We start from the raw sequence: 15,499 nt of genomic DNA on the forward strand, positions 1-15,499 counted from the left end.
TTCAGTCACAGAGTAGTCAGGAAGCGGAATAGTTTGGGAAGCGATGTAGTGGAGGCAGGATCCATTCATAGCTTTAAGCAGAGGTATGATAAAGCTAATGGTGCGGGGAGTGTGACCCAGTAGCGGCCAGTGAAGAGGCGGGGCCAGGATCTATGAATCGACCCCTGCAACCACAATTAGGGGAGTACACACACACACACACACACACACACACACACACACACACACACACACACACACACACACACACACACACACACACACACACACACAATCATAGCTCTCACCGAAACCAAGCTCACGGGAATGATAACAGCTGCCATCTTTCCAAAGAGCTATCAGATCCTGAGGAAAGAGAGAGGGAACAGAGGGGGTGGAGGAATGGCGCTGCTCATCAAAAACCAATGAGATTTTGACGAGCTGGAGAAAGGAGGCAGAGGAGAAGCAAGAGAGGTCCCAAGGTTTTAATTGCAGTGATGTATAACCCTCTACTGAACAGCAGGAGGCCAAGGCAAGAGTATGATGAGAATAACAAGGGGATGAGGAAATGGTATGGTGATACCGACAAGATGTGGAAAAAGACACTTATGTACAGTTCAGGACATTTATTAAAGGAAACGTTTCGCCACGAGTGGCTTCTTCAGTCCTAATACAGACAAAACTAAGAAAACGCATATATATAGTGGCAGGAGTCAGGTGAAATGACGCGTGGGTAGAGGTGATAGTAGTAGTAGTAGTGGAACTAAGGAGGTGAGGCTAGAGAGGGACCTGCTGACATCATGTAACAGCAGTTCCCAGGATGGGTAATATCCTCTTGATTAGTAATTTTGAAATACTGTAACTACCGGATTTTTGCTTTATAGTGTTACTGACAGTGATTAGTGCATCTTCAATGCATTTTCTCCAAGGGGATGGTTGACACACTGGTTGAAGTGGCCAGAAGAGCTTATGCGAGCAGGGCAAAGCTACTGATTGTGGATGACTTCAATCACAATGATGATGGAGGTGGTACTGGAAAACTTCATGTACCAACACGTAAGGGACACTACCAGACTGAAGTGTTCCTATTATTACCAGAGCGAGGAGAGGATGAACCAGCAAGACTGGACCTAGTATTCACTTTCAGTAGTGGAGGGCATCACATATGAAAGACCCCTCGGGGCCAGTGACCTTGTGGTTCTGAGCTTCAAATACATGGTAAAATTACAAGTGGAGAGGGAAGCAGGAAGGGCAGGACAAATGACGCCAAACTACAAGAGGAACTACACAGGCATGAAGAACTTCTTGCACGAGATTCAATGAGACAGAGCACTGGCAGGGAAATCAGAAAATGGGATGATGGAATATGAGATAACAATATGCCAGGAAGCTGAGGAGAGGTTTGTATCCAAAGGTAACAGAAATAACGAGAAAGAAAGTATAAGCCCTTGGTTCACTCAAAGGTGCAGAGAGGCCAAAACCAAGTGTGCTAGAGAATGAAAGACGTATAGAAGGAACCAGGAGAATAAGAAGAGCAGTTGCAGAGCCAGAAATGAATATGCAGAGGTAAGAAGGGGCCCAATGACATTACGAAAATCATATAGCAGCGAAAGCCAAATCTGACCCGAAGCTGTTGTACAGCCACATCAGGAGGAAAACAACAATCAAGGACCAAGTAATCAGGCTGACGAAGGAAGGAGGGGAGATTACAAAAACGGCCGAGAAGTATGTGAGGAGCTCAACATGAGATTCAAAGAAGTTTCACAGAGGAGAAAGAAGGGACTCCGGAAAGATGGAGAGGTGGGGTACACACCAAGCGTTGGACACAATACATATAACCGAGAAAGAAGTGAAGAGGCTGCTAAGTGAGCTAGATACCTCAAAGGCGATGGAGCCGGATAACATCTCTCCATGGATCCTGAAAGAGGAAGCAGAGGTGCTGTGTGTGCCACTAACAACAATTTTCAACACATCTACCGAACCTGTCAGTATTTTAAACCATTTTAATATTCACATCTATCAAAACAGAGCAACTACCTGAGGTATGGAAGACAGCAAATGTAGTCCCAGTTTTTAAAAAAGGAGACACGAAGCACTAAACTACAGACCAGTGTCACCAACATGTATAGTATGCAAAGTTATGGAGAAGATTATCAAGAGAAGAGTGATGGAACACCTAGAAAGGAATGAGCTCATCAACGACAACCAGCACGGTTTCAGGGACGGGAAATCCTGTGTCACAAACGTACTGGAGTTCTATGACAGAGTGGCAGCAGTAAAGCAATTGAGAGAGGAGTGGGTAGATTGCATTTTCTTAGACTGTAGGAAGGCTTCTGACACAGTTCCACACAAGAGATTAGTGCATAAGCTGGAAGACCAGGCAGGTATAAAAGGGAAGGTACTGCAATGGATCAAGGAATACCTGTCGGGAAGACATCAAGTCATGGTACGTGACGAGGTGTCAAGAGTGGGCGCCTGCGACGAGCTGGGTCCCATAGGGGTCAGTCATAGGACCGGTGCTGTTTCTGGTGTATGTGAACAACATGATGGAAGGAATAGACTCAGAAGTGTTCCTGTTTGCAGATGATGTGAAGTTGATGAAAATTCAATTGGACAAGGACCAGGCGGAACTACAAAGGGATCTAGACAGGCTGCAGGCCTGGTCTGAAAATTTGCTCCTGGAGTTCAGCCCCCACCAAGCGCCAAGTCATGAAGACTGGGGAAGGGCAAAGAAGACCGCAGACGGAGTACAGTCTAGGGGGCCAGACATTACAAACCTCACTCAAGGAAAAGGATCTTGGGGTGTGTATAACACCGGGCCCATCTCCTGAGGCGAACATCAACCAAATAACTGCTGCAGCATATGGGCGCCTAGCAAACCTAAGAATAGCATTCCGGCATCTCAATAAGGAATCGTTCAGGACCCTGTACATCGTGTGTCAGGCCTATATTAGAGTATGCAGCACCAGTTTAGAAAATACACCTAGCCAAGCACGTAAGGAAATTAGAGAATGTGCAAAGGTTTGCAACGAGACTTGTCCCGGAGCTAAGGGGCATGTTCCACAAGGAGAGGCTAAGGGAAATCGACCTGACGACACAGGAAGACAGGAGAGAGGGGATATGATAACGACATAAAATACCGAGAGGAATTGACAAGGTGGACAGAGTCAGGATGTTCCAGAGATGGGACACAACAACAAAGGGTCACAATTGGAAGTTGAAGACTCAGATGAATCACGAGGATGTTAGGAAGTATTTCTTCAGAGACAGAGTTGTCAGGAAGTGATGTAGTGGAGGCAGGATCCATACATAGCTTTAAGAAGAGGTATGATAAAGCTCCTGGAGCAGGATGAGTGACCTAGTAGCGACCAGTAAAGAGGCGGGGCCAGGAGCTGTGAATCGACCCCTGCAACCACAACTGGGTTAGCACACACACACACACACGGGGCCAGGAGCTCGGACTCGACCCCCTGCAACCTCAACTAGGTGAGTACACACACACACACACACACACACACACACACACACACACACACACACACACACACACACACTGAAGTCCTAGTACCTCATCACTTAGTTCCAGCATAGTCTTCATAGGTCCCATCACTTCATCTTCTCTAGTCCCGTACGTCCAATAACTTATCTTCTGCCTTAGCGCAACTCGTTACTAATCCCAGCCTGCTATCTTAGGAGTCTCAGCAGTCTCTCTTGAGGGGCCCAGCAAGCCACTTACAACTCCCTAAGGAGGGTATGGTGGGAATCTCTCGGGTACATCACAAACGATCTTTCTTGCAACGTGTCAAGTGGAATGAGGATGCCCACCTACGAACATTACTACCCACTACAACCCACACATCCCACCACCACACATCCTACCACCACCACCACCACCACCACTCAATTCCAACCACCACTCAACTACCCCACCACCGTCTACTAGTTACTCTGAAGATGTGTGTAAATGAATGAAAGCGATCACGTATTTCCATTTTGCCAGTGAGGATTCTAACTCTCACTACTCATGCCCAGCCTCGGTTATCACTCCATCTGATTCCTCAGAAGCTTAGGACGAAGGCTTTTATACCTCCACATGAGCCCCTAGTTTCTCTCTCTGTCTCTCTCTCTGTCTCTCTCTCTGTCTCTCTCTCTGTCTCTCTCTCTCTCTCTCTCTGTCTCTCTCTCTGTCTCTCTCTCTCTCTCACACACACACACACACACACACTGACAGACATGTATTGTGGGACTATACCTGCGTATCTGCTTGGCTGACACCTGTATTCATTTGTGTTGGGCAGCATGGTGCTGGTGGTGCCTATCACAAGGAAGAATCTAAACTCAACTCTGGAGACTTGGGCCATGGATATCACTTTGTTCCATTAGAAATGGAAATCCATGGAGATTTATAATGTATACACGCTTGTGCCAATAAAACAAATAATTGCCTAAGAAAATAATATATGTGGAGTGGTAAGGAAGAAAATTTAAAGTGATTCTAGGTCGGTCTCTAGCTGTTTTCAAGAGCCTACATTGGACTGCATGTGGCCAGTACCAACAGCCTGATTGATCAGACCGTGAGGCCTGGTCTGGGACCAGGTCGCAGGGGCAGTGAACTCCGAAATTGTCAATAGGTAAAGAATAAAAAGGCACAATACCATGACTGGAACAATACATAAATAACCCGCACAGTTTTACTAGTTAATGGTCCAAGTCGGACCGAAACGTCGTCATAAGTTTCATTCTCCTGTGTGCGAGTTATCTGTGTACTGTCTGTAGGTAAACTGGGGCTTACAGCTTGCACCAGAGGTGGAGCCCGCTTGCGTGCGTGCGCGCATGCGTAGGCGCTTCTGTTTTGCTTCACCAGCAACAACAATCATGAAGAGATGTGCTTTGTGATGTATCTCGGGAAAATTCACATTATGATGACCTGATGATGGTGGGAGATTTGACCACTGAATTCACACGACAGAATGAATTTCCGTCAGGCCGCACTCCTTGGTGATCTTAATGCAAAAGACCTCAGCTCTCTCATGGGTGGCAAGAGAAACTTCTCTTGCAACCCATGAGAAGTCTGGTCTGCAGCCAAACCCGACTGGGGCCTAGCACTAACAAGACACAAAATGAGAGATATAACTACGACCTATTTCAAGGGTTATAAGCTATCCAAAGATTAACAGAAGATGTTCCCAAAGTCAAAAGTTAATTAAACTATTATGGAAATTTTTAAGATACCCTGATATTTTTGGTAAATTTTTCGGTAATTCTTATCGTTTAACTGTTGGCAAGAATAAGTTAGGTGGTTATATTAGTTTTTGTGCAGTATAAAATATAAGGATGGGCAGATAAAAAAAAAAAGCACAACGCTTTTTCACGGTTTTCCTGAAGGGGTGGCGAATCTCTGTTATCCAAACTGGGGGAACATTAACAATGCAAGTGCCACAACTAACCCACAAGTCTGAGGAGAAATTTAAAACAACGTTTAGGTTCCTTCTGGACCATCACTCTCCACTGGCAATGTTCACGACGGCCACAAACTTCGTCTAAAGTTTCCTTTAGAAATTTTGAGTTTGTTGTAAACTGTTTAATTTATTGCGTTACAAATGGCCAGTATTCTCATGGTGAAGAAGCGTTCATAGTTTTAGTAAAGACACATCAAAGGAACCACTGCAACTTACCTTTGATGTACCAGGCTGTTGCTGCTGGAGGCCTGCTGCCCCACATATCCATCACAGCCTGGCCATGGGCTAAGCTAGTCTGGTGCTTGCGTGGTCAACATGGCTTGTGAACCAGGCTGCCCAGCTTATACAAGTGGCGTTTGTGTGGCTGAGTGGATGAGAGCACTGCCTGGGAATCTTGTCCATCCCAGTAGCAGTATCGAGTCCTGCTGACTGCGATCTTTCCGTCTGTCTGTGTCTTGTGATGTAGCTGGGCTTGTGAGGTCTCTGGGGAGACCTAATTTAACCAATTATATGGTCACACCTTGCCTTGGCAAACGTCTGTAGCCACGCCCACGTCTGAGGTCTTTTGTTCTTGACGGCGTCAGACCTAGGCGTCAGGTCGTACACGTGGTTGTGGAGGGTGCTTGGACCACCATAAAAGCCCAAGGAAGAGCATGATCATGAGATTCGTGCGGAGCACTGGCCTGGGTGCAGAGCTCCGAGCAGAGACTTCGAGAGGAGCTGCGGCTGGGGTGCAGGGCTCGGGAGAAGGCTACTGAAGTCTCTGGAGGAGACTGTTAGAGGCATTGGGCAGAGTACTGGCTTGGCGCAGTACTCGTGCTGTGTAGGTCTTGGGACCTGTGGCTTAGCTCCTGTGATGAACTCCCCTCTGAACTATATTGTAAGTTATATTCATTTTCGTCAAGTTGATTGTGTTCCCTGTCTCACTGCTTATGTGTACCACCCCATTTATCTAAACCCCAATGATGTGCTCCTGTTCCCAAATATATTATTGTACAAGGACTTAATAATCTTAATAATAAACTGTGTTTGAGTAGAATAGTAATATTCACTGTCCCCGTTATTTATTCTTATTTCCATTTATTTATGTTTAGTTAAAGTAGTGAGAGGGTGAGTAGTGTGGAGTGGTGGGTAGAGTAATGAGAGGTGAAGTTGTAGTCACCAGTGACCTCACATTACTTACCTACCTCCGCTAATCACCTCTCCTACCACCTCGCCTGCCTGTCCCCTGCCTACTGACTCCCTTCTCTTACCCCCATATTCCCCTAATCATTACCCCCCTACATGACAGTCTCTGATGAAAGTTTATATATATATATATATATATATATATATATATATATATATATATATATATATATATATATATATATATATATATAAGAAAAAACTTTCATCATTCAACACTTTCACCATCACTCATACATAATCACTGTCTTTACAGAGACGCTCAGATACGCAGTTTAGACGTCCCTCCAAACTGCCAATATCCTACACCCCTCCTTTAATGTACAGGCATTGTATTTCCCATTTGCCTCCATTCACTCCTATCAAATATGCTCACGCATGCTTCCTGGAAGTCCAAGCCCCTCGCACACAAAACTTCCTTTACCCCCTCCCTCCAACCTTTCCTAGGCCGACCCCTACCCCGCCTTCCCTCCACTACAGCCAGAGATCAGTGTTTGTGTATATTTCGCCTGCTCTTGCGAATTCCTTGCACTGTTAAAATCTCTGGTAAGGCTGATGCATGCAGGGGATGAGATGAAAAGCTGTAAGCCTTCTCCCTGAAAGCTGGCTGCCTTGGATCAAACGTCTAGTTTAGGCTAGACGCCAAGGTATTGGTCCAGTGTGGTGAGAATGGTAAGGCACTGCGTACCTTGTTCGAAGGTTCGTAGGTTCGAGTCTCCTCCTTGTGTATATTTCGCCTGCTCTTGCGAATTCCTTGCGTGTGTGTGTGTGTGTGTGTGTGTGTGTGTGTGTGTGTGTGTGTGTGTGTGTGTGTGTGTGTGTGTGTGTGTGTGTGTATGTGTATATATATATATATATATATATATATATATATATATATATATATATATATATATATATATATATATATATATATATATATATAAAACGTATAAATCATTACATGTAAAAATACACATTTTGTGGCACAAGGAATGGAGGGAAGGCGACCGCCCCAGGGTAGGAACCCAAAGTTGCCAAGTGCTTTCTCCAATCTTTCATGAGTTTTGAGGTGAAATTTAAAATATTCAAGACTCCAGCAGTAGGGTCGCCAACGCCACGCAGGATAACTCTGTCAATATCAATATGATAGGAGACACTACGTACAAATATTTATTAGCAGAAAACGTTTAGTTTGGTGAGGAGCTAGCTCGCTACCGAGTTTAATTTTATCATTAAATAAAAGTATACAAATTTTGAATTATGCATTCAATAAACTTGCAAATTTTATTCAATTATTAAGTCTTGGTTTATTTTTTATGGTGTCTTACCATATTTAACTACCATCTTACCATTCCAAAACAGTATTTGTATAGTCTTAAGCAACATATAATACTGTGTAAAGGCAAACACTACATATTTTCAGCGTCCTGAAGGCCAGCAATATCAGTAGTCAGTTGATACCTGAAGGTTACCTGAAGATGATTCCGAGAATGGACACAGCAGCCCCCTCCCTCCCTCGCGGCCCGGTACCTGATCAGTCCTCGTGGTTGATGGCTTGCTCAACCGCTGTTGGTACTAGCCGAACAATCCAGCCTATCTTCTGTAGAACACAGTAAGATACTGGAACACTTGAATTTTTTTTTTTTTACAGAAATCGAATAATTACCATAGTCTTGTTTAAACAAGATTATGGAAATATACAAGTGTTAATAAAAAAAACCTTTTATGGGACTTACCTGGTCGTTACAGGACTTATCTGATCATTAAAACAATAACCTGACTGTTACTGGATTCGCCAGACAATTGCAGAAGTCGCTGACAGTTGCAGCTTACACTTGCACAACAAATATACATAGCTCGTTACAGGACTCACCTGGCCGTTAGAGGAGAACGCAGCAGCAGTAGTTGCCAGTGTCCTTCTTGCCTGGGTTGACATTCATCTCGCGGACGATCTCAGCAAAGACCTCGTTGACGTTACACCTGTTCTTGGCGGAGGCCTCGATGAAGGGGCACCCCCACATGTGTGCCAGGGCCATCCCGTCCGCCGTCACCACCTCCCTCTGGTGCTCCAGATCCACCTGAACACAAAATCATCATCAGCCATCGGCACTAGGCGTGGTAATACAATATCAAAATGTATTGGCAGTATGCAAATGAGTCACGATACGAGGGTTATGAAAAAGTTTCGTCCTCCAGGGACTTTATCAATTCAATTATACACCCTGATAGTTGATACCGAAAAGTGGTTTAAAAAGACACGTGAGCAAACATTTGTACATATTTATTAGAAAAGGTTTCGGTCCTAGGGCCCTGATCACTTTAATATGTTAGAAGTGATCAAGGTCTCAAAACCAAAACCCTTTCTATTAAATATATTCTAATGTTTGCTCAATTGTCTTTAAGAATGGTAAATTAGACACATGTGCAACTCTTGGGTATCTTTATTATTATCCTCAATAAAGATACCCGAGTTGCACATGTGTCTAATTTATCAACATGTCGGTTCTCTGAACCATTCATCTACAAACCTGTCTTTAAGAAAAATAAATTAAGTCCCTAGTGGACGAAACGTCTTCAGTAATAAAACGCCAAAACCAGCATAGTGTGCCTTATTTACAGTACTAGGCATGATCGGGTGTTGGAGGTGAGGAATCAGTAAATCCGCATGATGTGAATTAAGAGGCAGGGCCGGAAGCTGAGACTCTCTCAGTCATTTCATTAGGTATAATCAGGCCATGGAGGCTACAAATTTACCAGTAAAGTCGGATAATGAGAGTTAAAAGGCATTACCAGGAGCTGTGACTCAAACCTTACAAACACAATTATAGTAGGGTACAACCAGCCGAATACTGGAATAAAGTGAAAATACTTGGCCACAAACTGGAAATAAAAACTGGACAACGTTTTACGTCTATGGCAAAATTAAATGGTCCGGGATGGACCAAAATGTGTAATTATTTTCATTTTCAGTTTATAAGTGAAACTGCATCCGTCCAAGCGAGTAACTCCAACATACATCCTTTCCTAGAATTTGACACACGGGGTCATTTACATTTGTGCTAGGAGTGCAACGCGCGCGCGCGCGGGAGGGGGGGGGGAGAAGGGGCGGCGGCCCGATATTTAAGGACCAAGTGCCCCAAGTTAGGACAATTTATCGACTGTGGAGGCCACTTGGTAACGCGGGGCTACAGCTGCTGGAGGTAGGTGCTGCTGAACTCTGGGTCTTGTGACACGCGCTGATAAAGGCAGTGCTTGTACTGCTTTCCCACCCGCCCGTCCTCCACTACTTACGTTGCTCACTAGTGTACTTACGGAGCACATGAACATTGTAAAGGGCACCATAAACGCCCTCTATTACTGCTTAACTCCCCAGCACATTTTTATGACTGTACGCATTTTATACACTTTTGGGTGTACACATCTGTGCAAGAGTAAAAATGAAGCATACCTTACACATTATCGTATAAAGCTACGATCCTTAAAACATGCTAATACTGAACATAAATATTTGTGGGCTGTTTCTGTATTCCTGTATCTACCGCATTCTAAAATACAGAAAGGATTTGGAGAATATACTACAGAAAGAAAAATGCCACTACCCGTATAAATTAAGGAACCTAATTTACTGGGAACGCTCGGACGAAAAAGATGTATAATTTATACAGGATATTGTAATTACAAATTTACACAATGGAATTACTCCTTACAAGGGAGTCCCAATACACCGCAAAATACCCTCAATTAAAAGCAGGGGTGTAACTAGTGAAATAATAGATGACTCAAGCAAGCACAAGGGTTTCAAGAATTTCCACTTTCTCCTGCAACTGGCCATTGGCCAACTGCAGAACCACTCTGTTCTTATGTTAAGAACTAGGCTGTGCCTTTTGGCAGATCAAGCTTGTTAAGAGGTTTCAATTATACGCTATATAATATGTGCAGGTTACGAACCAGGCACAAAAGTAGTTTCCATGTGTTTATATAATGTACATATATACATATATACATATGACCCTCTCCTTACGACCATGCTAGAGTGTGAATTGAATCTTTCCCTCGAAGATGGACAGTGGTTGCAAGGTTCATTTCCAGTCAGGCTTGGGGGAAGGGGGGCTGGGAGTACGCAAATCCTCCCAAATTGCCCTACCGGCTTTCCTATCCTCTTCCACAGTATCAAATGAGTTAAAACAAATTCTTCCAGACAACCTCAGTGACTCAGAAGGCATATTTATCATGTTTATATGTTATGTAGCACGTTTATATAATTTTTGAAAAAAATATCGTACATGGATTAAGCAAAATGTCTATATTAACGTTTTAAACGACATTTAATACGCCTCACTGACTTTTTTGGGTTATCCTAGGTTCCCTACACACATGCCATCAGTGAATGGGAGACTCTTGCTGCTCCAGTACCAAAACCTAGTGCAGCACTGGCCTACAGTCAAGTTCGGATGGCCCCATCGCTGAAAAGGTGCTTGCCAACATGCTTAAGGCTATAACATCAGACATGGAGACTGCCCGTCACCCCAAGCTGTGAGTGCACATCACTCCGGGGACATCCTCCAAACAGTTCCCATTTCGACAATAGGAACACGCCTTGACCCAAGGACCCTCCATATTACAGTGGCTCTGTGCCTTGCTGCCCCAATTCACACGGAATATACGTGTATCTGCGGTGATGCGCAAGCCCACCAATATGGTATACATGGTCTTAACTGTTCCAAAACCAAGGGCTAGCATGCAAGACACAATGAAGTCAACGACATCATAAGGAGAACCCTTGCTACAGCTGGATGCCCAGCCGAGAGCCCCAATCACTAGCAGCCAACAATACTCACAACCTAGCAAACTGCCCCGACAGGATCACCATCTATCCTTGGAAGAATGGCAAGCTCTTAGCATGGGACTATACCTGTGTGTCGACACTGGCTGACACCTACATCCATTACAGTGTCGGGCGACAGGGAGGAGCTGCTGATCACTGGGGGGAGTACAAGATCAGCAAGTATAGGGACATAAGCCAACAGTATCAATTTGTCCCAATGGGATCAGAGACCTTGGTCTCATGGGGAAAAAAATGCCACACGTTTCCATAAAGAACTGGGTTCCAGACTCGTCGACACCACCAGGGACCCAAGGGCAGCTACTTTCATGTTCCAGCACCTCACCGTGGCCATCCAGAAGGGAACTGCTTGCTGTATACTTGGCTCGCATCCAGCTCTGGAGGAGCTGGAGGGGATTCACAATCTTTGGTATATTGTACCAATGTATTCATGTTTATGTTTTCTGTATATGTATTCTATTAATAAAATTTCATATAGAATATAAAATACAGGGGGTGGTATGAGAAGAAAATATTCTAACAGCTCCAGGGAGAACCTTGAGTTTTCCCGAGATACGTTTATTGCCTTCTCTGAGGATGAGGGGTCCCCAGTAAAGTGCTAGAGGTGGTACATCCCTATATTTTGATATATAAACAGGTCTCACTTTTCAATGTTGCTATTACAGACGCAAGAAAATTGAAACGATAGATAATTAGAACCTCTGAAAGAAGAAATGCCAAGCTAATAACACCTGTAATAGACTGAAATATTACTGCACAGTAAAGCTCCATTTAGATTTGGCGAAATAGCAAAGTTCGAGAATGTAGGGAACCTTCATTGTCCGTGGAAATTTAATCAAGCCCCTAAATTACTAGCAAAGTCTGAAGTACCTTGAACTTTACTCCCTGAACATGGGCGAGATGGCATATGCATTATAATTTACACCTGGAAAATTTTTAAGACAATACTCACAAATCTGCACACCGAAATTACTCCTCATGAGAACAAGAAGCTAAGCAGACATTACAACTACTTCCAAAGGAAAAGCAGATGTGAAATGAATACAGTGCGAGATAAGTGCAAAGAGATACACATATCTCCCTTCATAGTGTACATAAGGAAAATTACAGACCGGTAGTTATCTACAACAGCCAAACAAACTCTTTTTTTTTTCAGTGAACAGCCGAGATTGTGGTACCTACGTTGCACTGCATGGGGCTAGCACAAACAATTTGATCGATCAGGCCATCCACCAGGAGACCTGGCATGGGACTGGGTGTCAGTATAGCTACTGAATTCCCTATACTTATACTTGTGTAGTATATTGTAGATCGTATCATCCATGTATATATTTAGGCTCCCTTTCAGTAGGTTCAGCGACTAGCACGTGTGACGTCACGTGATGCGCATGTGTGCGTGAGAATCGCTGTAACTCTCTCAGTTCTCCACGCTTAGGTCTACGGCCAACACAGGCAGGTTGGGCCTCTCCCTCTCACACACTGCTAATATATGTGTTACCATCCAACGACGGTGTTTAACTCCATCACATCTCCACGAACCCTTCCGACACGGGCAGCAATGTCTGCGACTCTTGGAATCTTCAGGTAACCTTCAGTTATACGAGTTAAACATATCTGAGTACATAAACGAGCACTCATAGGATTAGCTGTGAGAGCAAAATAAATTACCGCTCACAGAATAAGCTGCGGGTGCACAAATTACGATTCACAAGGTGAGGTGCGCAAACTACCATTCACAGAATGAGCTGTAGGTGCTCAAAATACTATTCACAGGATCAACTGCGGATGCACACACTACCATTCACAGGATTAGCTGCAGGTGCAGAAACTATCATTCACAAGATGAGGTACGGGTGCACAAAGTACCATTCACAAGATGAGCTACAGGTGCACAAACTACCGTTCACAAGATGAGCTACAGGTGCACCCACTACCGTTCACAGGATGAGGTACGGGTGCACAAACTACCATTCACAGGATGAGCTACGGGTGCACAAACTACCAGTCACAAGATGAGGTACGGGTGCACAAACTACCATTCACAAGATGAGGCACGGGTGCACAAACTACCATTCACAAGATGAGGTACGGGTGCACAAACTACCATTCACAAGATGAGGTACGGGTGCACACACTACCGTTCACAGGATAAGGTACGGGTGCACAAACTACCATTCACAAGATGAGGTAGGGGTGCACACACTACCGTTCACAGGATGAGGTAGGGGTGCACAAACTACCGTTCACAGGATGAGGTACGGGTGCACAAACTACCATTCACAAGATGAGGTAGGGGTGCACACACTACCGTTCACAAGATGAGGTACGGGTGCACAAACTACCATTCACAAGATGAGGTACGGGTGCACAAACTACCATTCACAAGATGAGGTACGGGTGCACAAACTACCATTCACAAGACGAGTTGCGGGTGCACAAACTACCGTTCACAGGATGAGCTGCAGGTGCACAAACTACCATTCACAAGATGAGCTGCGGGTGCACAAACTACCGTTCACAGGCTGAGCTGCAGGTGCACAAACTACCATTCACAAGATGAGCTGCGGGTGCACAAACTACCGTTCACAAGATGAGCTGCGGGTGCACAAACTACCATTCACAAGATGAGGTACGGGTGCACAAACTACCATTCACAAGATCAGCTGCGGGTGCACAAACTACCGTTCACAGGATTAGCTGCAGGTGCACAAACTACCATTCACAAGATGAGCTGCGGGTGCACAAACTACCGTTCACAAGATGAGCTGCGGGTGCACAAACTACCATTCAGAAGATGAGCTGCGGGTGCACAAACTACCATTCAGAAGATGAGCTGCGGGTGCACAAACTACCATTCAGAAGATGAGCTGCGGGTGCACAAACTACCATTCAGAAGATGAGCTGCGGGTGCACAAACTACCATTCAGAAGATGAGCTGCGGGTGCACAAACTACCATTCAGAAGATGAGCTGCGGGTGCACAAACTACCGTTCACAGGATGAGCTGCGGGTGCACAAACTACCGTTCACAGGATGAGCTGCGGGTGCACAAACTACCGTTCACAAGATGAGCTGCGGGTGCACAAACTACCGTTCACAAGATGAGCTGCGGGTGCACAAACTACCGTTCACAAGATGAGCTGCAGGTGCACAAACTACCGTTCACAGGATGAGCTGCGGGTGCACAAACTACCGTTCACAGGATGAGCTGCAGGTGCATAATAAACTCGTTACTTAGGCGCCAAACACAAATAAATAACATGTTTCTGCAAGTCTGTGGCGGGTAACGGCATTTCACAGTGTTGCCTGTTGATTTTCAAGGGACGTCTGGTATATTTGTCTCCTACCGAGAGAGTAGCCCCCTGAGGGAGATGCTGTGGAAACTGCTCAACCCTGAGCGTCCCTGCGGGAAAGTAAATGTTGATAACATTCATTGCATATTGTATAAACTTGAGCCGTAAAGTGATATTCTCATCTCTGCTCCCAAATGAACATTCCACTTTTCCTGCGGGAATACTCTTGTTGGCGAAAGTTTTAAGCTCTCCTTTATCAGTATTGGGGGAAGCAATGTCTGTCACATCCTCTAATTCTTAGATTATGTGTTTCCTGTAGCGACACAACATCCACTGTATGTGGGATGGTCTGTAAATACCGACAAGTTGAAATAACATGAGACACTTTAATGCAGTATGGAGACTTGCAATATATCACTTTGCTTGGTTTACATTTTTTGACTGATTTCGAGGGATCATCTTTTCCCACAACCCGGCCTGAAGCCAGGTTTCCCCCTTAACCAGCGGACCGCAGGCTCACATAGCCATCACATCCCAGCTGATCCGGCATTTATAGCAGGAAGCTGTTTTACTACCCTGGTTCTGATACAGATTTCCAGTTGGCTCCAACTTGCAGACCTGATCCTTGTTCAGTCTGCTTATTACTAGATATCATCTGGAATATGTTAATCCCTACGTCTTGTTGCTCTTTATGTTTTTATTGTTGCGTTTTGTATGGTGTTAATGTTTCTCCTGCTCCTCCACATGTTTTGTCTT

At 44.7% G+C, this 15,499-nt stretch overlaps 1 protein-coding gene across 3 annotated transcripts in view; it reads right to left on the reverse strand.

Annotated features, from left to right (window-relative positions):
• Rap2l (Ras-associated protein 2-like) overlaps positions 1-15,499 on the reverse strand; it is a 240,021-nt gene that overhangs the window by 70,323 nt on the left and 154,199 nt on the right. For all 3 annotated transcript variants that reach the window (XM_070085429.1, XM_070085430.1, XM_070085427.1), the window contains one exon: positions 8,482-8,686. In XM_070085429.1, the coding sequence (XP_069941530.1) occupies positions 8,489-8,686 (198 nt within the window). In that variant the 3' untranslated portion in view covers positions 8,482-8,488. The remainder of the gene's footprint in view (positions 1-8,481; positions 8,687-15,499) is intronic.

The sequence above is a fragment of the Cherax quadricarinatus genome, chromosome 16, assembly GCF_038502225.1.
Source record: "Cherax quadricarinatus isolate ZL_2023a chromosome 16, ASM3850222v1, whole genome shotgun sequence".
Taxonomy (NCBI): domain Eukaryota; kingdom Metazoa; phylum Arthropoda; class Malacostraca; order Decapoda; family Parastacidae; genus Cherax; species Cherax quadricarinatus.